This window comes from Delphinus delphis, chromosome 18 (assembly GCF_949987515.2).
Source record: "Delphinus delphis chromosome 18, mDelDel1.2, whole genome shotgun sequence".
NCBI lineage: Eukaryota > Metazoa > Chordata > Mammalia > Artiodactyla > Delphinidae > Delphinus > Delphinus delphis.
In genome coordinates this window covers 52,285,602-52,310,716 of record NC_082700.1, presented here as the reverse complement: position 1 = coordinate 52,310,716, position 25,115 = coordinate 52,285,602, and the positions used below count along the sequence as shown (strand labels likewise).

Below are 25,115 nucleotides of genomic sequence, written 5' to 3'. Positions count from 1 at the left end.
GATGAGCTGCTGTTTGAAAATATTAAATGGAAAATTCCAGAAGTAAACAATTTATAAGTTTTAAATTGCATGCTGTTCTGAGTAGCATGATGAAATCTTGCACTGTCCTGCCCGAGATGTGAATTAATCCTTTGTCCAGCATATCCCACCTGTTAGTCACTTAGTAGCTGTCCTGGTTATCAGGTCAGCTCTCATGGTATTGCAGCGCTTGTGCTCAAGTAACCCTTATTTTACTTAACAATGACCACAACACGCGAGAGCAGCGACGCTGGCAGTGTGGATATACCAAAGAGAAGCCATAACGTGCTTCCTTTAAGCGAAAAGGTGAAAATTCTCGACTTGATAAGGAAAGAAAAAATTCAGTACTGAAGTTACTGAGATTTACAGTAAGAATGAATCTTCTGTGAAATTGTGAAGAAGGAAAAAAATTCTTTCTGGTTTTGCTGTCACACTTCAAACTGCAAAAAAGTTGCAGCAACAGTGTGTGATAAATGCTTAAGATGGAAAAGGCATTCAATTTGTACTAAAGTATTTTGAAAGGAGGAGAGAGAGACTACACTTACATAACTTTTATTCCAGTATATTGTTATAATTGTTCTATTTTATTATTGTTGTTAATCTCTTACTGTGACTAATTTACATATTAAACTTTATCATAGGTATATCTGTGTGGGAAAAAATGTAGTGTATATAGGGTATATTTGTGGTTTCACTGGTTTCACACCCCCCCTCCCAGTGGGTGTCTTGAAACATATTTCCCCCATGGATAAGGGGGGACTATTGTATAATGATGTCATTTCGTGAGCAGAAATTTTTAATTTTTATTAAGTCCAATTTATTTTTCTTTTATGGTTAGTGCCCTTTGTGTCTAAGAAGGCTTTATCTCCCCCAACATCATAAAGATATTCTATGTTCTAGAAATTTTCTGCCTCTTGGTTTTATGTTTAGGTCTGTTCATCTCAAATGAATTAAAAAAAATGCATATGGAGGAGTTTGGGTTTTTTGAGCACAAGCCACCTGTTCTTACTTGGCCCTGCAGTAATCGTTTCTCAGTGCCAGACTCTGACATTTTGGTTTGTTTGGCCTAACTGTGTGTCTCTCAGGCAAACGAACTTGCGTTTGGTATCAGTTTTGGTGAGCCAGCCCAGTAGTCTATTCCTGTGGCAGGTTGACCCTGGCCAGGAGCAGCCTCTTCCCTGAGTCCCCAGCAGCTGCCAAAGCTCATTTCGTTCAGAGGCACTCAGAAGGACTCCCAGACAAGCACTGGCTGCCCTGGCTCAAGGCTGTTTGGAGTCGAGAAACGAAAAACAAACAAACAAAAATGGATGTGGAATGAGATAGGGCTAAATGGCTCCTTTTTTTTCTTTAATAAGTATATTAAGTTTTCCAGAAATGGTTCCTAAAAAGACATTCCTTTTCCCATTGGGTGACTTGGCACGTTGGTTGATAATTAAGTTATGTATAAGTCTATTTCTGGATTCTGTCTTGGTCCAATGATATTTGGCATGTTGGTTGATGATTAACTATATATGAGTCTATTTCTGGACTCTGTCTTCGTCCAGTGATATTTATTTATTATGATGCTTATACCACACTGTCTAAAACCAACTGCCTTTATAATAAGTTTTAAAATCAGGTTATATAAGTCCTCCTAGTTTGTCCTTTTAAAAGATTGAGTTATGCTGGCTTCTTGGCATTTCCCTATAAAGATGAGAATCAGCCTTTCAGTTTCTGCAAGAAAGCCTGTGTGATTGTTGATAGGGATGTGTTGAATGTAGAGATCAATTTTAGAAGAAAGAACATCTTCATAATATTTAGTCTTCCAGTTGATGAATGTGGTAATCTCTCCATTTATTCAAGCTTAATTTCTCCTGGCAATGTTTTGTAGCTCTCCGTGTGGAGTCCTTGTAAATCTTTTGTTAGATTTTTTTTCGCTGGGTATGTGATGTTTTATAAAATCATTTTAAAATTTAATTTTTCAATTTTCTTTGTTATTTATAGAAATATGATTGATTTTTGCATATTGACCTTATTCTGCAACTTTCTAAGTACACTTATTAGTTATAGTAGCTATTTTATAGATTCTTTGGAATTTCTTTTACCAGTCATGTCATCTGTGATTAATGACAGTTTTATTTTCTGATTTTTTATGCCTTCATTTCTTACTGAACTGGTTAGGAACGACAGACAGTACAAGTTAAATTGATGTGGTAAGAGTGGACATTCTTGTTTTGTCTCAGTCTTTGGGGAGAGAGACTTAATGTTTCAGTATTAACTGATGTTAGTGCTAGATTGTTTTTTTTGGCCGTGTCAGGTCTTAGTTGCAGCACGCGGGATCTTTGTTGAGGCATGCGGGATCTTTTGTTTTGGCGTGCAGGCTTCTCTCTAGTTGTGGCCTGCAGGTTTTCTCTCTCTAGTTGTGTTGTGCGGGCTCTAGGGCGCATGGGCTCTTTAGTTGTGGCGTGCGAGCTCAGTCGTTGTGGTGTGCGGGCTTAGTTGCCCTGCAGCATGTGGGGTCTTAGTTCCCCGACCAGGGATCGAACCTGTGTCCCCTGCATTGGAAGGCAGATTCTTTACCACTGGACTACCAGGGAAGTCCTCAGTGCTAGATTTTTTTTTTTTTTTTTTTTTTGCGGTACGCAGGCCTCTCACTGTTGTGGCCTCTTCCGTTGCGGAGCACAGGCTCCGGACGCGCAGGCTTAGCGGGCATGGCTTACGGGCCTAGCCGCTCCGCGGCATGTGGGATCTTCCCGGACCGGGGCACGAACCCGTGTCCCTTGCATTGGCAGGTGGACTCTTCAACCACAGCGCCAGCAGGGAATCCCTAGATGTTTTTTATAACTGCCTTTTAAATACCAGATTGAGGAAATTCTCTTTTATTCTTACTTTGTAGAGTGTTTTTGTCATGAAAAGGTATTGAATTTGTCAAATTCTTTTGTCTACATTTATTGAGATGATCATAGGGGTTTTCTCTCTTTTTCTGTTAATATCGTGTATTACATGGATTGGTTTTCAAATGTTAAGCCAGCCTTGCATTCGGGAGATAAACCCTGCTTGGTCGTGATGTATTATCGTTTTCATACATATTACCGGATTTGATTTGCTAATATTTTGTTAAGAGGTTTTGGTTTTGTTTATGAGGGCTATCTGCATTTTATTTTTTCTTTAAAATGTTTGGTAGACTTCACTGATGAAGCCATCTGAAACTGAAGATTTTGTTGTGAAATGGACTTTTTATTATGAAATCAGTTTCTTTAATAGGTATAGGTCTGTTTAGGTATTCTGTTTCTTCTTGTGTCACTTTTGGTAATTTATGTTTTTCAAGGATTTTCCTTTTAAGTTGCCAGATTTATTGACATAGAGTTGTTTCTGTTGTTGCCTTACTATTCATATAATGACTAGAATCTATTGTGATGCTCTCCCTCCCCTTTTAAAAATTATACCTGACGTTGGTAATATTACTCTTTTATTGACCAGTTTTGCTAAGTTTATCAATTTTATTCATCATTTCCAAGAACAGTATTAGCTTTGTTGATTGTTTTCTGTTTCAATATTATATTTTTATTATTTCCTTTTTTCCTACTTTGAATTTAGTTTGCTGGCCTTTCCCTCTTTATGTCATTGGTTTTATATTTTTCTTTTAGTTTCAAAAGCTTGGAGCCTGGAGGTAAAGCACAGGCAAGTATCCAGAATCTTGTTAATGCTGAGATTCCAGTTTTTATGAAAGGCAAAATCCTGATCATGCCCTCAAAACATTTGAAGCCAGTGGTGAACTGAATCAAACTAAAGCTTCTTACAAAGCCCAAACCATGTCAATTACAGAACAAGTGACTCCACTCTAGTGGCCTGACGAAAGGGCATGGCATTTACTGAAGGTAAATCTTATTTACTTCAGTCTCCATTCACCTCAGTGTTCTTTTACACAAAACGTTCAACATAAGATCAAATAACAAGGAACACAAAATAGTAAGAAAATAAGATCCACATGAGAAGAAATAGTCAATGGAAACATACCCAGAGATGACTCAAATAATAGAATTATTAGTCAAGGACTTTAAAATAACTATGATAAAAATGCTAAAGAATTTATTTGAACATGTGGACAGCATGCATAAAGATATGGGGAACTTCAGCTAATACACGGAAGCTATTAAAAAGAGCTTAATGGAAAAACCTAGAAATGAAAACTGTAACAGAAATAAAGAATTCTGCTTTGCAACAGACTGGACACCATAGAGGAAAAAAACAGCAGTGAACTTGAATGTAGGAAAATAGAAAATATCCAAACCGGAAACAAAGGGACAAAAGTAATTTTAAGATACATCTGAGATCTGTAGGATAGTATCAAGTAATCTAAAATACAAGTTACTGAAGTCTTAGAAAAAGGAAAGAAAAATGAGGCAGAAAAAATGTTGGAAGACATAATGACCAAGGACTTTCCAAAACTGATGAAAGACATCAGAACATAGATCCAAATTGGCAAAACCAAACAGGATAAAATACACACACACACACACACACACACACACACACACACACACACAGCCTTAAGCATATTGTAGTCAAACTGCTGACCAAATAAAAAGAATCTTAAAAGTAGCCAAAGGGAGAAAAAAAGACAGATACAGGAAAACAAAGACTTAAATGGTCGCTAATTTCTCTTCATAATCATTGGAGGACAGTGGCAATAGAACAATATCATAAAACAACTAAGTGTACAACCACTCAACACTTACCAACTAAAAACACAAGAGTAGTTCTGCAAGCAAGGAAGGAGAAGTAGAAGAGATCTACCAAGGCACTCCCAGCTTTCAGCTAGCAAAGTCTGAGAGTAGAACAGGAGGGCTGAGCAAAACTCCTCTTAGGCATTCCAGGCCTTCACAGAGAATTGGGTGGTTACCCTACAAAAGAAAAGGGAAGGAGCAACAAAACAACTGCTTTGCCTATATTCTCCATTTATTAATTTTCCACTGCTTACTGGCAGTTTAAAAGTTGATACGGAAAAAAAAACCCCAAATCTTGAAGTCAGTTATTATAAATAAAAAACATTTGAATGATGTCAAGTCCTGCATATAAGCACTAATAGCAGTTCAGCAGATCATTTGTTGCTCTTTTTAATACAGTTTAAGTGCAAGAAGTATTTTGAAACCTATAACTTAACCTTTTTAGGGCATTTTAAAAAGAAATTATCAGTGTGACTCTTGTTATTTTTATATATTTTCTTTAATGATAGCTGAAGTACTTATTTTACATTTTCAAAACGTTTAATTTTTTATAATAACAGACTGTGAAAGAGATATATCTTATTTTGAAAACTGTTTTATAAACTTGTACTTACCAGGCTGTGAAAGTTTTTCAAGAACTTTCTCAAATTGGATTGTGTTAAAGTTTTTTTTTTTTAATTAATTAATTAATTTATGACTGTGTTGGGTCTTTGTTGCTGGGGGTGGGCTTCCTCTAATTGAGTGGGGGCTACTCTTCGCTGAGGTGTGAGGGCTTCTTATTGCAGTGGCTTCTCTTGTTGCGGAGCATGGGCTCTAGGCGCATGGGTTTCAGTAGTTGTGGCACATGGGCTCAGTAGTTGTGGCTCGCGGGCTCTAGAGCACAGGCTCAGTAGTTGTGGCGCACGGGCTTAGTTGCTCCGCGGCATGTGGGATCTTCCCAGACCAGGGCTTGAACCTGTGTCCCCTGCATTGGCAGGTGAATTCTTAACCACTGTGCCACCGGGGAAGTCCCTGTGTTAAAGTTTTGAAGCTCCTGATGACATTGAGTGCCCCAAATTGGATGAATAGTTATGTTCTATGAGGAATTATGACCGTTCATTATGGGTAGGAAAAGGTTTTTGACTCCAGCTAGCCTTTGTTGGTTTCAAATTAAAAAGATTTTATTACCATGTTGAAGTGTTTGGACATTTTGGGGACTAGATTATGGGATACTGGGAAGGTTAATTAAAGTAGCAGAGTAACTTGGTCACATCTCTTTTTAAGAATGAAACTATGGTGTTTAGAGATTTGATTAAGTTGTAACATTTTGGAGACAAGGAAGATTAAATCGTTTTTTAATTCTAGTTTTAAGAGTGAGTTGTAAAATGCCTAAATTTGGGCTTTGGCAGGAGGTAGGAAGAGAGAGGTAATATACTTAGAACATATGTACTGGATATATATGAGGGCCATTGAAGCAGTCAGAATATGGAAGAAAAAGCAACTAGGAAGGACTTGTCAGAATGCTTGTGAGCTTTTTTATTGACCTTTTTTGGTATCTGTGACAGCTTTTTAAACTGTTGGCATACCTTTGTATTTGTAATAATTGGGTTTGACCTAAACTGAGAATTTTTTTGTGTGAGTTTTGGTTGATATGCCCCTGACTTAGTATGCTATTACATACTGTGATAATTAGTAGATACTTGTCAACCAGTGTGATTGGTTCTAGGGAAAAGGTAGACATAGTTACCTAGTCTGAAACAGACGAGCACACCAGTAGTAACATTTGAACAGTGGTAGAAATATGTGCAGATCTTAAGGTCTGGCAATTCAGAAAAATTATGTAAAGTGTTTCTACCTAGTAGAATTTAGTTATTCTTTATCCTTCCCAGAGGCTCAAACTTTGCTCATGAGTGTTCAGAAAAGGGAATTATATGGCTTTTGAAAAAGACCTAGAGGAAAAAAATTTTTTTTCAGATTACATACTGAATTATTTTTAAGTTCAGTTAAAGTTCCTGGGAATGAGAGTAGGGGAGTGCAATGACGATGAAAGCTTTGCATCTTATTCCTAAAAAATGCCCCACTTTGTCAGATTGTATGGTTCAGCACCTTTGTTTTAAAAATGAGAAAACTGAAGCCTAGAGAAATAAAATGCTAACCCAGAATTATATAACTAATGAATAAAGTAAGATGATATCAGACTAGAAATCTGAAAACCCCTGGGCTTTTGGAGTTCATTTCTGTGCTTTTTTTTTTTTTTTTATAATACCAGACTGCTTCAAGGAAAAGCTGTTAGTTTGGCTTAGAAGACAACATAGATTTGAAAGGGAATAGTGCTTAAAATATAGTAGCTAGATTTTAACACCTATTCTAAGGGGGTGGCAATAATAGGCACCTTATTACTTCAAATTTTTATTTTATTTCATTCTTTAGTGGTCCATTTGTTCCGGTGTTTGGCAGGTTAATAAAATGCTTTCTTATTTGCAGTCATATTTATTTGTAATTATTTCTAATTTGGCAGAGCAGCTGTTCTCTCAGATAAGGAAACTGAAGCTTAGTTTCTTTAGTCCTGAGATTTGTGAGGTGAAAAGTATCCCCTTTTTAATGAAAAAATTTCGCGTGATTTGATAGCAGTATTAGAAAACTGTTGTGGCAATATTGGAAAAAATCCAGAAGTATACCATACAGCCACACAGCATTAGCCCGAATTTTTTTTTTTTTTTAATATATGAGGAAACAGTTTGTAAGAATTTAGTTGAAAACAGAATGACAACTAGGTTTTTCACATTTCTAGTCTTAGTGCTATTTCTTTTGGATAATTCTGCCCCTTCTTGGTCAAGAGAGAAAATGTTCCTTAGCCTCTCCTGTCTCTTAGTAACTGAAGGGAATAAGCGCTTCAAATCTGTTTTGTAACTAGGTAAATGTGAATCCACATATAAGTAACTGAAGGGGTGGCCTTTGGAAGCCCCAGAGCCCTTTCCCAGAGAATTTGATTCTTCCTCAGCTGTGCATTAGAATGTAAAACGTACAAGAAATAATGGAGTTTTGTTGTGGGCTGCCATATCAGCATTTCATCTGCAGTTCCACTTTTCTTTTAAGAGAGAATTCTGTGACATGATTCTATAACCACACCTATCTGTGCTCAATTTGCTCTTTGGGCTACTGCTTTTTGCACTGAGCAGTATACAGTCTGATTATTGGGTCTTTGGGAGTGTGAAGACTGACTTTGTCTTTGAATTAGACGCTTAACACATACTTTCTGAATCACTTCTAAAGCAGCGATTCTCAAATGTGGTGTGAGGACTCCTAGAGCTTCCTGAGACCCTTTCATGGAGTCTGTGAGGTCCCCACTTTCCCAGCTGTATACCTGTGTGAGGCCAGATTTTATATTTCAACCAAAACAGGGTATCACAACAGATTGAATATAAAAGTAGATGTAAGTATCAGTCTATTATTTAAGGCAGACATTAATAGTATTTGCAAAAAAAAAGAAAAAAAAAGAACCATTGTCAATCTTCTTACTAAATTTTTATTTTGGTGTGGGAATGTAACTTTATTCACAAAAAAATATAGGGTACAGGTTTCCCCTGATATCTGAAATAGAGTGTTCCTGTGAAACTTTTCGTAAGCTGAAATGGCGTAAAGTGAAGAAGTAGTTACTTTAGGACACATCTTGTCAATGGATGCACAAAATAAATTGAGAGAAAACATAGCTGCTCACAGATACAGTTCAAAGCTATGGCAGCTTGATGCTGAGATGCCCAGTGTAGTTCTTGGGGAAGGATCTGGGCAGTGCCACTCTGGCTGCTTACGATACGGGCTACCTCTATACAACTTGCTGCAAAACAAATGCTGGACACTATTTATATTTTTCACCTTTTCTCATAAAAGTGAAAATTCTTTCTGAATTTCTTGTGGTTAGTAGTTACGAATGTAGGTCTTCTGTAAAAGCTTCACAAAGGGGCATAAAGCAAACTTTTGAAAAGCAGGGGATTCCTGTGTTTAGTTTCAGGTGAGGCTATTAGTTATCGAGCTCTGCCCATCCCTGCATTGCAGTGGGGGTATAGCTCAAACTGGGAGAAGGTCAGTCATTTTCAAGGACCAATATGATGCTCTGGGAGAGAGGGGAGGCTATTTTCTCTGGCTTCACTAGCTGTCAGAATAATGTAAGCCCAGAACTGCTCAGGGCTATTTTTGTTGCCACATGTGCCTGCCTCAAAATAAAGCAAGTTCAAAGGAAAGCAGAATAGAAAGGGAGTGTCCTGGTAACATCATTTGAACTCCTGGATCCAGCTCTGCCTAAGGTCAATCCTACTCTTGGACTTCCCATTTATTTATATCAATAAGTTCCTCCTTTTGATTACTCCTCCTACCCCCCACCCCCAGGTATTTATAGTTAAATCATAATGGATTTATTTAGTTATTTTAAACTAAATAATTTAGAATTTTCTCATTTTTAAATTTTAATATGGTAAATACTGGCTTTTAAATAAAAGCTTTTCCGGGTCCTCTGTCATTTTTAAAGTGTAAAAAGATTCTGAGACCAAAAAGTTTGAGAACCACTGCTCTCAAGGTAAGGAGGAATTCCTGCCATTTCTTGGGGGTAATATAAGGGAATGAAGGAACTAACTGAATAGTATTCAGCATTATAATTACATGTTTTGTACTAAGTTTGTGCAGTGATAAGTGGTTCATGTGATGCTCATGGATGTATCACGTTTACATATGCTTATTTTGTGGTGGTCATTTTATTTTGTAGAATAAAGTGGGTATGTAATAATTCTTTATGAGTAACCTTTGCTGTAACTAATTACTACATACAAATAATCTATGTTTTACTCTTTTTTTGAATTGGATGAAACCGTATAATAAACTATGGTAATTGAATTTTTCAATGTATATAGTATGTTTGTTGCAATGGAATTTGGGTTTTTAAAAGAGTAATTCTGTGTACAGAATATAATTGCATGACTTTGATGTAAATTAGATATTTTTCTTGAATATAAAGTGAAAATTTGGTAGGAACAGACGTGGGTGTATATCCGTGTTCTAAAGTGACTGAGTTAACATATTTAAATTTAATTTTTAATTCCCACTGCCACCTCCAGCTCCTCCTTCTCAAGATTACTGAAAATGGAAGCTTGGGTAAAATTTCATCAGTTATCTTCCACTGAATTTCTAAGGCCTCCAAAAAACTTGGGCAAAACAAAACAAACTTCTTTTTGAAATATTGTACTGGTGTGTTAGCTTTTTGTTTTTTGCTTCACTGTCTCGTTACTATTTTGAAAGTACTAAATTAAAAAGTAAAAACTAATATGATGAGTGTGTTAGGAAGATTAATTAGAACCTTTATATCTAGGGGTGATTCTTTTTTTAATTGAGGTATAGTTGATTTACAGTGTTGTGCTGATCTCTGCTGTACAGCAAAGTGACTCAGTTATTTGATTCATGTTTTTTGAAGTCTTTCTTAAGAAAATTAAGTTCTTTTTGGAGATTTTATTAAAACATTTGATTTTCTGCATTGCTTTGGCTTTTCTAACTTATTTAGTGCATGTGCTCTCCTTCCCAGATACAGCTGGAGGAGAAAGACCCTCTTAGATATTCACCCATGCTTTTCAGGGGTATTATTATTAGTTGTATCCTTAACTGAATATATTCAGAGATTGATACAATTTTATTTTTATGCCTTTAAAATCATTGGTTTGAATGACTTCATAGTGATCTGATGTAAATTTTAAATCCTTAACAAAGGTGAGAGATTAGAAATCCAAATGTGCATGACACATTTGGATGGAATGGAGCACTGGACTCCTATCCCTCATGAGTCAAGTATCAGTAGATACCCACCTCAGCCCTTTCCTGTTGGTTCCCTCTGCCTGGGCTGACCTTTTTCCAGAAAGCCAAAAAGCTTGCTTGCACTACATTCTGTTCCCTATTTAAATTCTGACCCTGTTTAAATATCCTTACCTGATAATCTTATCTAGGATCTCCTCATTCATTCCTTCTCCTCCCTCCGTTTTCTTTCTTCCTCTTTTTTTCCCTTCATTCCTCTTCTTCTATACTTTATCCCATTACCTGGCATTTTTTTTCTCTTCGGAGCACTTGTTTATATGAGAATGCCTTCTGTGTGTGTATTGTCTGGCTACACAAGAATCCCTAGCAAGTTATCTGATAATGATATCCATTTACCATTCTGGTCATTTTCTAAGAATGTTTGACTTTGTTTATATATTTATAAAAGGTGGCACCTAGAAGTGAAAGCAGTGGCACTCCCTACTGCATGGGAGAGCTGCACTGTTTCCTCTCTGGTTATGATTTGTTTTCCTCCATTTTAATGCTTTATCTCATTTGACTTTTGTAAGTTGAAATACTTAGTTGCTTCCCCTTCACCCCACCTTCCACAGTGCTATTGGTAAGCCATGTCTTCTTTATTTTGTAGTTTCTGGTTTTTGTTGTGTTTTCCCTGCTCCCCTCCTTCTATCCCCTCACTGCTTCCACCCTCCTACCCCCAACACACACACAGAAGGGTAATTGAAGTTGGAGCACTCTGTGGTCAGAATTGTACTTTATTGGCAGATTATGTTTTTGCTGGGCTTAGAAGTACTTATGGAACAGAGACTTAGTGGGAATTCAGCCTGTTTTCTAAGGTAGGAGTGAAGTTTGTCACTGTTTCAGTATTATTTTTTTGTCCTTAACATTTTCAAAATCTGATTCTTTTTTTCTCTTTCCCTGATCTGAAAGAAGATTTCAGCCCCACTTTTCTTTCACATGTTTCTAGAATGCTGGCAGTGTAGCAGAGGGTAAAGACTAGCTTTGACAAGATAATGTGTCATTCAAATCACAAACCTATCATCAGCAGTACCAACTGGTATAGTAAAGTACCTCGTGAACAATCTTGCTTACCATGGAGACAGTTTTTAAAAGTAACCCCTTACTATCAGAATATAGTTTTCTTTTGATTCAGTAATTTAAACATTTTTACTTCATTAATTTTGCATAGCAGATTATTATCGCTAGATGTTCAGATGAAGTAGCATTGGTACTTTTAATTAAGATAAATAGAAAAGAGAACACACAGTTTGCCTTTTGTCCCTGATCCATAACATTTTGGTATATTATTAAACTTCTGTGGTTCAAATTATTTTTTACTTAGCTATAATTTGTAACTACATACCTTTTTTTGTTTTCAAAAGTTATTAAAATAAAAATGAAGTGGCTTCCTATAGGACTTAAGAAAAATTACCTCCCAAATGCATATTTACCTGTTCTGTTGTTAAATGTGAAATTGTAAACCTTGCTTCTACTATGTAATTTGCAGTCTAACAAATTTTAAAAAGTAATCTACCTTTCAGACTGTTTTAAGTATTTAACATTTTTTTGTATGGTAGTTAATTCATTATGATTGTTGTGGCTTTTTTTGGTTCTTGATTTGGTTTGAATTGCTTCTAATAGAAGATGTTGAGCAAAGATTGTTCAGGAGTTTATCTTGCTGTTTTATAAAACTGTATTCTAGGCCACAATAATTTTTTAAAAATCGCAAAAGTCTTTCTCCACATTTTTAGCTGCTAACATTTTAATTCACTTTTAAAGTGTCCTGTTTAAAAAATAATGGAGGGAATGGAATAGATTTGGTGTTTCGCTAAGAGAAATGTAAAGTGACAGTTATTAGAAAGGCTGTTATTAAGTTGAAAATTCACTACAACAATCAAACCAATACTCAATCAGACTATAGCATTTGGACTCAATGTAGAGATTCTGAATTTGTTCATTAACAGTTGCAATAAAACTGTATAACACAGTGATAGTATTATGTATCACAGTGATTTCCAGTAAACTGAAGTATGTTCAGCTTGGTGTCTAGTTAGGTTAATGTTTAGTTGATTGTGCTTATTCAGGTTACCTAACATGAGAAAGTACTGTTTCATGGTCTCTCATGCAGTGTTATCAGATTGCCAGATATAAGTGTATCTATAGATACATCATGAGGTTATTGTCCCATTTCTTCATGCTTATTTCATCACAGAGGCTGACCCCAGCCTCTCCAGTTTCTTTGAATTCGTTGTCCAGCTCTTTCCTATATCCTTATCTGTGGACTTTTTGCTAAAGGAAATTCCTTGTTTAATTGGTGTTTCAGAAAAATGGGAAAATTCATGGCCCATTGTCTCTGGAGTCATATCATCACCTTCACTAGCAATTAAGTGAAAAGCAGGCTCTAAAATTTTTCTCACAAAATTACCAACATGAATATTATCTTTAATATTGTGCATTTAATATTAATGCACAATATTAACGTTAGCATTATTAATATTAGCATTATTTAATAATGCTCATTGTGATAAACATGAAAAAATTAACTTACCACAAATCACTTTGTCTGCATTTAAAAAATTGTTGGTATAAATAAATATATTGAAATAAATTTCAAAGAGAAAGTGTTTAAAAATCTCATGTACCATTGAAATGATTTTTTTTTTTTCCTGTTTAGGTTATAACCCACTTCAAGTCTTTGTAAATAAATGGAAATAGATCTATGAGAAAAGTTGATATATAATTACTAACAGATTACCCTGAAACTTAACTTAGTAGCACAGCAGACCTTTATCATCTCATGACATATATCATTCCTGTGGGTCAGAAATTTGGAGCAGGTTAGTTAGGTATTTCTGGCTCTGAGTCTTTCATGAGATTGTGGTCAAGCTTTTGGTCAGTGCTGCAGTCGTTTCAAGGTTCCACTGGGTCTGTAGAATTGGCTTCCATGTTCATTCATGTATGGGTCTTGGCAAGAGACCTTAGTCCTCCCTGGAGCCCTCATTTCATAGCCACATGGTGCTCTCTGTAAGGCTGCTTGAGTGTCCTTGAAACATAGCAGCTGATTTCTCTAGAATATATATATAATTGCAAATGACCTAGATGGTGTCTGACCATAAACATCAGATACCATCACTTCTGCCATATTCTGTTTCTTTAGAAGCAAGGCACTAAATTGAGCCTACTCTCAAAGAATGGGGAATTGGGCTCTGCCTTTTGAAGGGAAGATTGAAGAGTTTGAAGTCACAGTCACCACAAAGATGTACACTAAGGAGTCTTAACATTATATAATAAATGCTGTACTAGTTCCTTAATAGAGTAATTCTCAACTCTGATACTGTATCAGACTTATCTGTACAGCCCTTATAAAACAAACAAAGCAAAATGCAGATGGTTGTATTAGACCTGTTGATTCACTTGCAGTCAGATTTTCCATAGGTGCAGCCTGTGCAGCCAAAGCTGTCCAGTGTCTTTAAGATGTACTTTTTGATTCAGTGACATGTTACTGCTATAATTCTGTAAAACTGTTACATTCCAGATATGTATAGGAATTAAGACTTTTTGGTATATGTATTAAAGTATTTTCTAGCTTTAATGTGTATAAGTTCCTTATTAATATTCTAGCATTTGAACTTTTGGTAGAACATGTGGAATTTCTATTTTGTGTTTAGTATTGTTAGAGTTAAAATTGCTAATAGTTGTTACAATAAAGAGCGATAAAAATGAATTGAAGGATGTCATGTATCATGTATGTATCTGTTTTTCCTCAAATGAACTATTAGGTTATCCTGTCTCTCCCCCTCATTTGTAGTCATCTCTCCCTACTGTAATTCCCTAATGTATTTGTCTTTTTTTAAAAACTGTAATTGGTAAGTCTTTTTGTGTCATCAGTGTCCTTTGAAAATTTAATTTACTGAGCATTATTTATGTTACTGGCATGAAACTAAGAGAAGCTAGGAAGTTAAATCTAAGCTGGGGGTGGATTCTAACTTGGGATTTTGCCAAGTTGGTGGCATAGAAGAAGAGTAGAAAGAAAGTGAGACAAACGTGGCTGAGGAATTTAGAGGTTGTTTGAAATAGTGGACTCTGAGGGGAGAGTACAAGAGGAAGTAAATTAGAGGAACTGTGCCTTGGACAGCAACTAAGGGAGGTATTGTAGGGGGCTTTTACTAGGATGGATAGGGAGTTGGTGGCTGTAACTAGATGTTTGTAGCAGTAAGTAAATTGGAGGTCTGGTTTTTGGGTAGCTTGTTGTAAGAGCAATTTGGTGTAGTGGTTAAGAGAGCAGACTTCAGAGTAAGAAATTTAGGTTTAAATCTTGGTTCTGTTACTAATTTACATGTAGTCTTGGGCAGTTTGCTTAACTTTTTCCTGAGCCTCAGTTTCATCAGTAAAATGAGAACTAAATATAGAATGTAAAGTGTGGAGCACTGTTCATGGCGCAAATGAGGGTTCAGTAAATGTTAGTGCTTAGCTATTGCTATTATTTTATTATTATTTACCCTAACTTGTAAAATGATCTTTAATTAAATAGGTAGCAACTTTAGCTTAGTTGAAAAACAATTATCTGCTTTTTAGCAATTGGATGGGCATGGTTTGGGCATCAAAAACTTTCCCTCTTCCCTCCTGACCCTGTTTCTTTTTCACTTCCTACTCCCTACCCCCATCAACAAATAACCATAGTTACTTGTTTATACTTATAGCTATTCATTATTCAGACATAAGCCAACCCAAATATATAATCTCCTTTTCTTCCCACACAAATGGTAATACGCTATACAAGTTTTTTCTCTATCTCGCTTTTTAAACTTAACAAATTGATAGGAAAATTTCTCCATGATATGAAAACTTCCTCATTCTTTTTTGTCCTTTTGCTGTATCCCATTCCCTTGTGTAGATTTAGTATACTTTCTTTTTCCAGTCCTCTGTAAATGGACAGTTGCAGATTTTTGATTTTACAATCAGTGTGACACTGAATGACTTGTACACATGTCATTTTGAACATGTAAGTATATCTGTAAAGTTAATTCATTGAAGTAGAATTGCTGGGTCAGTTGTATTTGTGATCTTTTTACTGCCATACCCTAGGAGCTACCAGTTTACTCTCAGCAGCAATAATGTATGAAAACTGATTGTTTCTGTCTTGCCTCCAGAATATGTTTCCATATATTTAGATTTTATCAACTTTATAACAGAAAAATGATATTTCAGTATAGCTTAAGTTTGAATTTCTCTTATGGATGATGTTATATTTTTACTCATATTTAAGAATCATTTTTATTTCTTTTTCTGTTTAGTATTTCATTTGACTTTTAAGTCTTTTTTACATTCTTAAGTTTTTGCTTCTTTTGTATAATCAAATTACTCTTGTGCAATATATGGATTTTCTCTCATAATTCAAAAGGTCTTCATTACTCCAGAGTTGTAAAATAACTTTTTCTTGTTTTCTTCTAATACTTTAATGGTTTCATGTTTTTACTGTGGTATATGGAATAAGTTATGGGTCCAACTTAATTTTTTAGAAAGACAGCTGCCAAGTTTTCTCAGTACCATTTATTTTGTAGTTCATCCCTTCTTCCTTGACTTGGATGTCACCTTTATAAAATTTATGTTTCTATATATATTTGGGTCTATTTCTAAATTTGCTTTTCTTTCGTTAAAATTCTGTATTGTGTGGTATGTTTTCAAGTTTCCCTTTATTGTCCTCTTCTTCAGGGTTTTTCTGACCATTATTTACCTTGTTCTGGGGGAGAATAGGCTCTTGGTTTTTTTTGTTTTTGTTTTTGTTTTTTTTTTGCGGTATGCGGGCCTCTCACTGTTGTGGCCTCTCCCGTTGTGCACGGGCTCCGGACGCGCAGGCTCAGCGGCCATGGCTCATGGGCCCAGCTGCTCTGCGGCATGTGGGATCTTCCCGGATCGGGGCACAAACCCGTGTCCTCTGCATCAGCAGGCGGACTCTCAACCACTGTGCCACCAGGGAAGCCCGCCTCTTGGTATTTTTATAGGTACCACACTAATTATTAGTTTTTGATGTTTTGGTGTTGTTTATAATTTGTCATAACTTCTTTTTTTAATAATAGAGCCTACTGAATCTTTAATACATGTATTAGTGTGTATTTGGCAGAATACTGAATGATGACTACATATACCACGTAAAGCATATTAAGATAAGGGAGAGAAACTTATATTTCTTCATTGCTTTCTATGAACCAGATGCTTTTTTACATATATTAACTCATTTAACTATCATGCTATTAGTTTGTAACTGGAATTCGTAGAATGTGCAATTGTTTATGGTTAAATTTCCTTCAACATTGCTTTTTTCTTCAGCTGTGATGCAGATCCATCAGCCCTGGCAAAATATGTTCTCGCTTTGGTAAAGAAAGACAAAAGTGAAAAAGAATTAAAGGCGTTATGTATTGATCAACTGGATGTATTTCTTCAAAAAGGTAAGATCTTTGGTTTAAAAATACTAATTTAAAAAGTTATTTAAAATAAGATTCAGAGAGTGTTAAAGGAATTCAGTAAGAGACAGACTCTAACTGTAACAAAGTTGAACAAATAGTATTATTACTGATTATATCCATAGCTTATTTATAATGGAAATCTTTTCTTTCATTAACGTCCATATGCTTATTCTTAAAGAATGCTGTTATTTTTTTCTTGAGAGATTAAGAAAATGACTGAAAGATAGTACTGCTTAGGAACCTACTTTGGATGTTGTCTAGCACAGTGCTTCTCAAATTTTTTCACCTTGCCAGCATTTAAGTAATGATAATATTTCTGTTTGGCACACTAGGCAGGATACATGGAGACTAGTGATGGCTGGGAGCGACTGACCCAGAGGCTCTAGCCATTCTAGCCCTCAGCATCCTGAGAATTGAATGGATCAGTATTACCATGGGACTTGTGCCATAGTACACTGGTTGGGAAGCTGTTGGTCTTAGTATAATTTTTAGATTTATAAAAATCAAGGCATATTTCATCATACTGATGTGGAGAAGTAGAGAATAAATATCTTAGCAAATGATTTTTAATCTATGCTGGTTTTGGTTTTATTTTTAGAGACACAGATATTTGTGGAAAAACTTTTTGATGCTGTGAATACAAAGAGTTATCTACCTCCTCCAGAGCAGCCATCATCAGGAAGCTTAAAGGTAGAATTTTTTCAGCACCAAGAAAAAGATATAAAAAAAGAAGAGGTAAGAATTTGTGTTAAACTTTACATGTTCTTTAAAAACATATTTGGAGTGATTAAACTGAGTTTTATTTTTTTTAATTTATTTTTAGTTTTGTTTATTTTTATCTGTGTTGGGAGTCCTCAAGACCACCTCCAGGTTTGATTATTTCACTAGGAGTACTCACAGAACTCAGAGTGTATAGTCATACTCATGGCTATGATTTCTTACAGTGAAAGGATACAAAGCAAAATCAGCAAAGGGAAAAACGTATATGGTGCAAAATCTGGGGAAAAAGAGGAACAGATTTCCAGAGGTTTCTTCCAGTGGAGTCAAAGCAGATGCACTTAACAAGTAGTGACAACATGTGTGAACCAGGGGCGCTCATTAGAGACACAGTGCCCAGGGTTTTTATTTAGCGCTGGTTACATAGGCATCTTCAGCCTCATATGTACCAAAATTCCAGACTCTGAGGAGGAAAGCAGATGTTCAGCATAGACCATATTGTTTATCCAGACAGTTTAGGCATAGTGAGCTATTGTTATCAGGGAATGATGTGAACCTTCCAGAAATTGTTGTTTGCAGATGCCAGCTAAGGGCTTACCTTATCAGCAGGTCTTTCTAAATATAACAGTCTCAGGAGTGCTTTTAATTCTTTTCTGCACAGTATTTATAGGTATGGACTCTTATTATCTGTGTTCTATGAAAATAGTTAGATTGTCAGTAGATCGGTTTGCTTCTGCCTACATGCATTTTGTAGGGGACTTTTTTTTTTTAATAGATTTATTTATTTATTATTTATTTTTGGCTGTGTTGGGTCTTCCTTGTTGCACACGGGCATTCTCTAGTTGTGGTGAGCGGGGGCTGCTCTTCGTTGCAGTGCACGGGCTTCTCATTGCAGTGGCTTCTCTTGTTGCGGTGCGCAGGCTTCAGTAGTTGTGGCACATGGGCTTAGTTGCTCCACGGCACGTGGGATCTTCCCAGACCAGGGCTCGAACCCATGTCCCCTGCATTGGCAGGCAGATTCTTAACCACTGCGCCACCAGGGAAGCCCTGTAGGGGACTATTTTTAAGGTAGTCAAATAAAAGGACCTTCACAGGGCAATGTAAATGACTTCATACTTTAAGAGGTGTTTACCTTTCATACAAGATTACCCTCTTGTTTAATAATCATATAATAGTTCAAATTTCCTCAGTTTGATGTTTAAAGATTGTAATTTTAACAAAAATAATCATTGACAATTAAGCTATTAATATAATATATCCATGGTTAGCCTAGTTTTAGGTCAAACAAATCTTGGTTAAATTTTTACCACTGTTTGGGGCTTCCCTGGTGGCGCAGTGGTTGAGAGTCCGCCTGCCAATGCAGGGGACATTGGTTCAAGCCCTGGTCCGGGAGGATCCCACATGCCGCGGAGCAATGAAGCCCATGTGCCACAACTACTGAGCCTGTGCTCTAGAGCCCACGAGCCACAACTACTGAGCCTGAGTGCCACACTGCTGAAGCCCGCACGCCTAGAGCCCATGCTTTGCAACAAGAGAAGCCAGCCAATGAGAAGCCTGCGCACTGCAACGAAGAGTAGCCTCTGCTCGCCGCAACTAGAGAAAAGCCTGTGCACAGCAACAAAGACCCAATGCAGCCAAAAATAAAAATAAATAAAATTAATTAAAAAAAATTTTACCACCGTTTTGTGACCTTGAAATTATTACTTTTCCAACCCTTAGTTTACTCAGCCGTGAAATGGAAATATTATAGGACTGTTGTGAGGAATAGTAAAATAAGGTCTGTGAAGCACTTGGCAGAGTGTGTGGCACAAAGTAGGTTCTCAGTAAATGATAGTTGCTATTATTGTTGAGACATTGTTGTGTGTTGGGTGTGGTTGTGGCCCTTGGTTTTTTTTCACCTGATAATCTTTTTCCAGATTATATAAGTAATATATGTTCGTTATGTTTACATATGTGTTATATAATAATATTTACATATGTATGATATGTATTGTAATTTACATATGTATTTACATATGTATTACATAATTCTCAAATGTATTTTTGTCTCTGTATATCTGAACATATTTGCACACATGTGTATATATATATATATAGAGTTACATGCACATATACATAAGACACCCCATCACTTCTGTCTTCAGAGGAAGACCAGAAATAATTTTATAACTGCATGTTTTGTACCTAACGGTATAGGGGGTCTGTTAGTAAGGAAGAATGGGATAGTGGATATTGTCTTGGCAACTGCTTATGCAACATAGAGATATACAATAATTTATTTAAATTTTACCCATTGATGGAAGTCTGGATTGGTTCCAGAATTTTTTCCAGATAATTGCAAATTATATTTTAATTCTTGGAAATCTTGAGTAAATCATGGGCTCTTTGTTTGAGAAGCAGTAAGCCTTAGTCTTACATCTGTTGATATAATAATATTTCACCACAGTTGTCTTGAGCAGTTGTGAAGGATATTTATCCCTCATCTTTCAGAACCGAAATGTCAGATGGCAGTCTGGATTTTAAATGCTGTGGGTGTTGTGAAAGTTCACAGTTGGGCAGGTACCATGGAATGTGACAGTCTGTCAACCTAACTTACTTACAAGAGTGCATGGAAGCAAACTGAAGGGAAAAAGTGCATCAGGAGGGTTTTTTGTTTTGTTTTGTTTTTGCAGGGGGGAAGGTTGAAATGGATAGGAAGAGTAGAACAAAAAAAGTACTTACAAGAAAGAAAAAGGCAAACTGTTAAAAGAAGGCTTTTAAGTATTATTTCTCAGAGTTTGGTCTGTTGATAGGATTTCCATTTAATTTATCATCCAGTGTGAGACACTTGACAGTGAGAGGCTTTTACCCAAAGGAATGCTGAAACAGCTGGCATAAACTGGGACATATTTATGCTATCTGTAGACTATGTGCATAAGAATATCTTAGGGTTTTTATTAAACATGCAAAATCTTGAGCCCTATCATATTTACAGAAGCTCATGTTCAATATTTTCTGAATTTGTTTATGCTCTGAATCCTTTTTTCTCTAATAACACCTCTTAATGTCCTGTGGAACCAGTTTTTTGGGCAGCATGGAAAACTGGTCTAGAGAAAGTAGCACTGATCAAGGGAATGTTTTTCAGGGCTGCATTATATTAATTATATAATATGAATTGTAGGAAAGAGGAATGTATAGCTGTCATACTGCTGTGAGAAACTAGAGAACTGTTTTCACTTGTTTATTTTCACAGGTATTTTTTCCTCAAATGTTTTCTTTTTCTATGACTTGGTTAGTTCTAATGCATTCTCCTTTAGTCCCTAATGTGTTTGGTGCCAGATCAAATCCATGAAACCAAAACTTGAATGGACTTTTGAAAGAAGGAATAAAATTGGCTTTCCATTAATGATGTGTAAAATGAGGACACTTGCTTAAAATGTTTTTCTTGCTACTGTTATCTACGATAAACATTTATGAATTTCTTTACCATTCACTTTAACTTTCAGCAAGCCTGTCTTTTATTGTTAAATTAAATGATTGTACTTAGAAGACAAATTTATTTTGTTTAATGCTTTCACAAGAAGACTCTATTGCTCATATTTTAATATCAGTTAAGTCATTGAAACAGTAACATGGCAAGGAATAACTGTTGTTAAATTTGCACACATTTTTCTTTGTGTATCAGATCACAAAAGAGGAAGAGCGAGAGAAGAAGTTTTCTAGAAGGCTAAATCACAGTCCTCCTCAGTCAAGCTCCCGATACAGAGAAAATAGGTGATTGATTCTTTGAACCATGTTCAATGTTTAGACATTACTTTTATTTTATATGAATATTTAGACTTGATTTTCTTTTACATAGGGGTAAGTAATATCTACTCTTTTATTGGTCTAGGAAAGTGATAACTCACTCCTTTTCTACCAAGAATATCTAGGTGTGATTTGTTGGTCCTGGAAGTGAGATTTAGAACAGTGCTTGGCATATGTTGGTTATTGTTATTATTTTTATTCCTAACTGCAAATTCCAGTGAAGTCTTAATGTGAGACCTTTTTTGCCCAAAGTTTCCCTTTAGAGTAAATACATTATTTTTCCCATTAAGGCTTCAAAAGCATTTAGAGTGCAGTGCATGTAATATATACCTATAAGTATGAGACTGTGTACAAGACAATATATACTACAGGACATATGTACAGATCCCTTAATGTATAGATGCATTTGTGTATAAAATGAAGACTTCAAAAGAGTTCTTTTTTTCCTTAGAGGTTTTAGAGTACTTTAGCAGGTCATGTTCAGGTTTTCAGTTTTTTGAGTTTCCTATGTTTGTATTCTGATGATGGGATAAAGAATCATGGTACAAGAATAAAATAGAACTTTTGCATTTAATTAGAGTTTTTCCTGTATCCACTTAAATATTTTCATAAAAGTGATCATATATTTCTTTAGAAGTCGTGATGAGAGGAAAAAAGATGATCGTTCTCGCAAAAGAGATTATGATCGAAACCCTCCTCGAAGAGATTCATACAGAGACCGGTACAATAGAAGACGAGGGCGAAGTCGCAGTTACAGCAGGAGTCGGAGTCGAAGTTGGAGTAAAGAGAGGCTTCGTGACAGGGATAGAGATAGAAGCAGGACTAGAAGCAGAAGCAGGACCCGAAGCAGGGGTAAATAATCCACATATATGTGTATTTTGGTTGGCACTTTCATTGTGAAAAAAATTCTGTATTTGAGGGTTTTAAAAATTGTTTTAATTTTGTCAGTGTTATCTTTATTTTTTTCTATTTTGATGTATTTTGTGGGTCCAAGTGAATACTTTTTAAAAATTTCTTAAAAAATTTTTATTTTATACAAATTAAAGCTACAATGAATTACCACTGTACACCCATCAGAATGATTGAAATTAAAAAGACTTGCTTTACCCAGTGTTGGTGAGGATGGAGATAAGCTGGAACTCTTTGGAAAACACTTGAACAGTATCTTAAAAATGTTAAGCCTGTACCTACCAAATGATCCAGTCAGTCATTCCACTCCTAGGTCTTTACTTAAAAGAAATGAAAGTGTATTTCCACACAAAGACATACACAGATGGTCATGGCAGCTTCATTTGTTATAGCCAAAAGCTAGAAACAATCCAAACGTCCATCAACAGGTGAATAGATGAACAAATTATGGTATATCCATAGAATGGATAAAAAGGAAAGAACTATTGATACATGCAGGAAAATGCATGAATCTCAAAATAATTATGCTGATTGAAAGAAGCCACACAAAAAAGTGTGTGTGTGTGAGAGAGAGAGAGAGAGAGAGAGACAGACAGACAGACAGACAGACAGACAGACAGACATAGAATTTTAGAAAATGCAGACTAATCTATGATGACAGAAAACAACTCAGTGGTTGCCTGGGATAAAGTAAAGGAGAGATGGATCATAAAAGGGAACAAGGATACTTTTGGGGGGTGATGAGTATGTACAGTATATACCTTATTTTGATTGTGATGTTTGGTTTCACAGGTGTATACATCGATCAAAATTCATTAAATTGTACATTTTAAGTATGTTCAGTTTATCATATATCAGACCTCAAAACTATGAAAACAGTTAAAAATTTTCATTTCAGATGTGTGAGTTTACAGGAGTGTCTCATTTCCAACATGCATATTTTTCTTTCAATGTGTATTATTGAAAGGGATATATTGCAGGCAGTAGAACAACTAAACACCTTAAGAGTAAAACACCTTTACTCAACTTAGATTTTTACTACCCTTGCGACCTTTATTGTATAGTTACTTTTAGTCTTTAGGAAATAATATTTATGGCTTTTGTATAAGCCCTGTATTTCTCTGTTACTCTTAGAGTTTTTCCCCGCCCCGTGATCTAGGTGTATTAGGCCTTTCTGCACATTGCTTCACTTAACTGATCTCCTTAATGTCTTTTCTCTTTCCTTGGTAAATTTTCTTTTCTTGGCCCAGTTAATTTCTTTGTGTTTATTATGTACTCCTTTTTCTTCCTCTTTACACATCCATTCTCATCTTCAACAAATAGTGTTCAGTGTATAAAGCCATGCTAGGACCTTTGAATGGATGACAACTAAATATTCACCACAGAAAAAATAACCATACTTGTATATTTTGTTTTGTTGGCTAAAGTTATGCATACTAAGATTGCAATGAAGAAAATTTAAAAATTCTCTGCTAAGTAAAGCTCAAAGAAAAATCTCATTAGGTACAACAAGTTTATGTGTGGTTTTTTAGTTTAGGTCATATTGAAAAGAAATTGCTTATCTTGGAACATTGTATATACATTGAATAGTTTTTAAAAGGAGGATTGTGTAAAATTTGAACTTTTTCTCTATGTTTAGCAAAAATATTGGGTTGGCCAAAAAGTTCATTTGGGTTTTTCCATAACGTCTTATGGAAAAACCCAAACGAACCTTTTGGCGAACCTAGTATCTATTTCTTAGCTTGGGGACATGTGTGTTTTTTGTTTTTTTGTTTAATAGAGTGTAGTTTTATAAGTCATTTATATTTTATTGCAGAAAGGGATCTGGTAAAACCTAAATATGACCTGGATAGAGCAGATGCATTAGAAAACAATTATACTCCAGTCTCTTCGGTACCTAATATTTCATCTGGCCACTACCCTGTACCTACTTTGAGCAGCACTATTACAGTAATTGCTCCTACTCATCATGGTAATAATACTACCGAAAGTTGGTCTGAATTTCATGAAGACCAAGTGGACCATAACTCGTATGTAAGACCACCAATGCCAAAGAAACGGTGTAGAGACTATGATGGTAAGCCTGTCAACTATTTCATGAGGTATCGAATTAATATTTCCAGCTGAGTAACTTCTGTAAATTTAAGTTATACACGCTCAAAGACTTAACCTATTGGAAATAGTGGGAAATTAGTTTTAAGCACTTCATGAATTCCTCAGTATATTACTGAAGTCTTCATTAGTCACCACTGACTATTGAATATTAATTTAAATAGTGTTTATTTGCACCAAGTCTTAACATATTTTTGGAATTTGCCAAACAAGAGTAATATCTACTGAGTAACCTACCAGGGAATTGGCTACTGAAACATTCTTGACAAAACTTACTTCTTTAGAAATCAGTGGTTATTAGAATGTTAGTAAAACCTAGAAATGTGAATATCACCTATATAAGCATTTTATAAATGAATTGAAGACTCTTTAAGATTTTACTGTAAAAGTTTTGTAAACTGTATTAAAGCTGTATCATGTTGCTAGCTGGGTATACTCATTTTAATTTGGTAATATTTTTTAGTGGGTATGTTAGCTATATTTTCACTTAATATATATTTTATATTACTGGAAATGAGTAGGTAGCTCTTGTGATATGGTTACTTATATTTGCCCAGTATTAAAAATATTCCTATTTTTAAATATCTCCACTTTTTTTAACTTAGAGAAAATGTAT

The 25,115-nt window shown here is 35.5% G+C and overlaps 1 protein-coding gene across 8 annotated transcripts in view; it reads left to right on the top strand.

The window, feature by feature from the left end:
* RBM26 (RNA binding motif protein 26) overlaps nucleotides 1-25,115 on the top strand; it is a 76,485-nt gene that overhangs the window by 10,004 nt on the left and 41,366 nt on the right. For all 8 annotated transcript variants that reach the window (XM_059995671.1, XM_059995678.1, XM_059995675.1 and 5 more), the window contains exons 2-6: nucleotides 16,839-16,957; nucleotides 17,574-17,710; nucleotides 21,357-21,445; nucleotides 22,113-22,330; nucleotides 24,204-24,464. In XM_059995671.1, coding sequence (XP_059851654.1) covers nucleotides 16,839-16,957; nucleotides 17,574-17,710; nucleotides 21,357-21,445; nucleotides 22,113-22,330; nucleotides 24,204-24,464 — 824 coding nt within the window. The remainder of the gene's footprint in view (nucleotides 1-16,838; nucleotides 16,958-17,573; nucleotides 17,711-21,356; nucleotides 21,446-22,112; nucleotides 22,331-24,203; nucleotides 24,465-25,115) is intronic.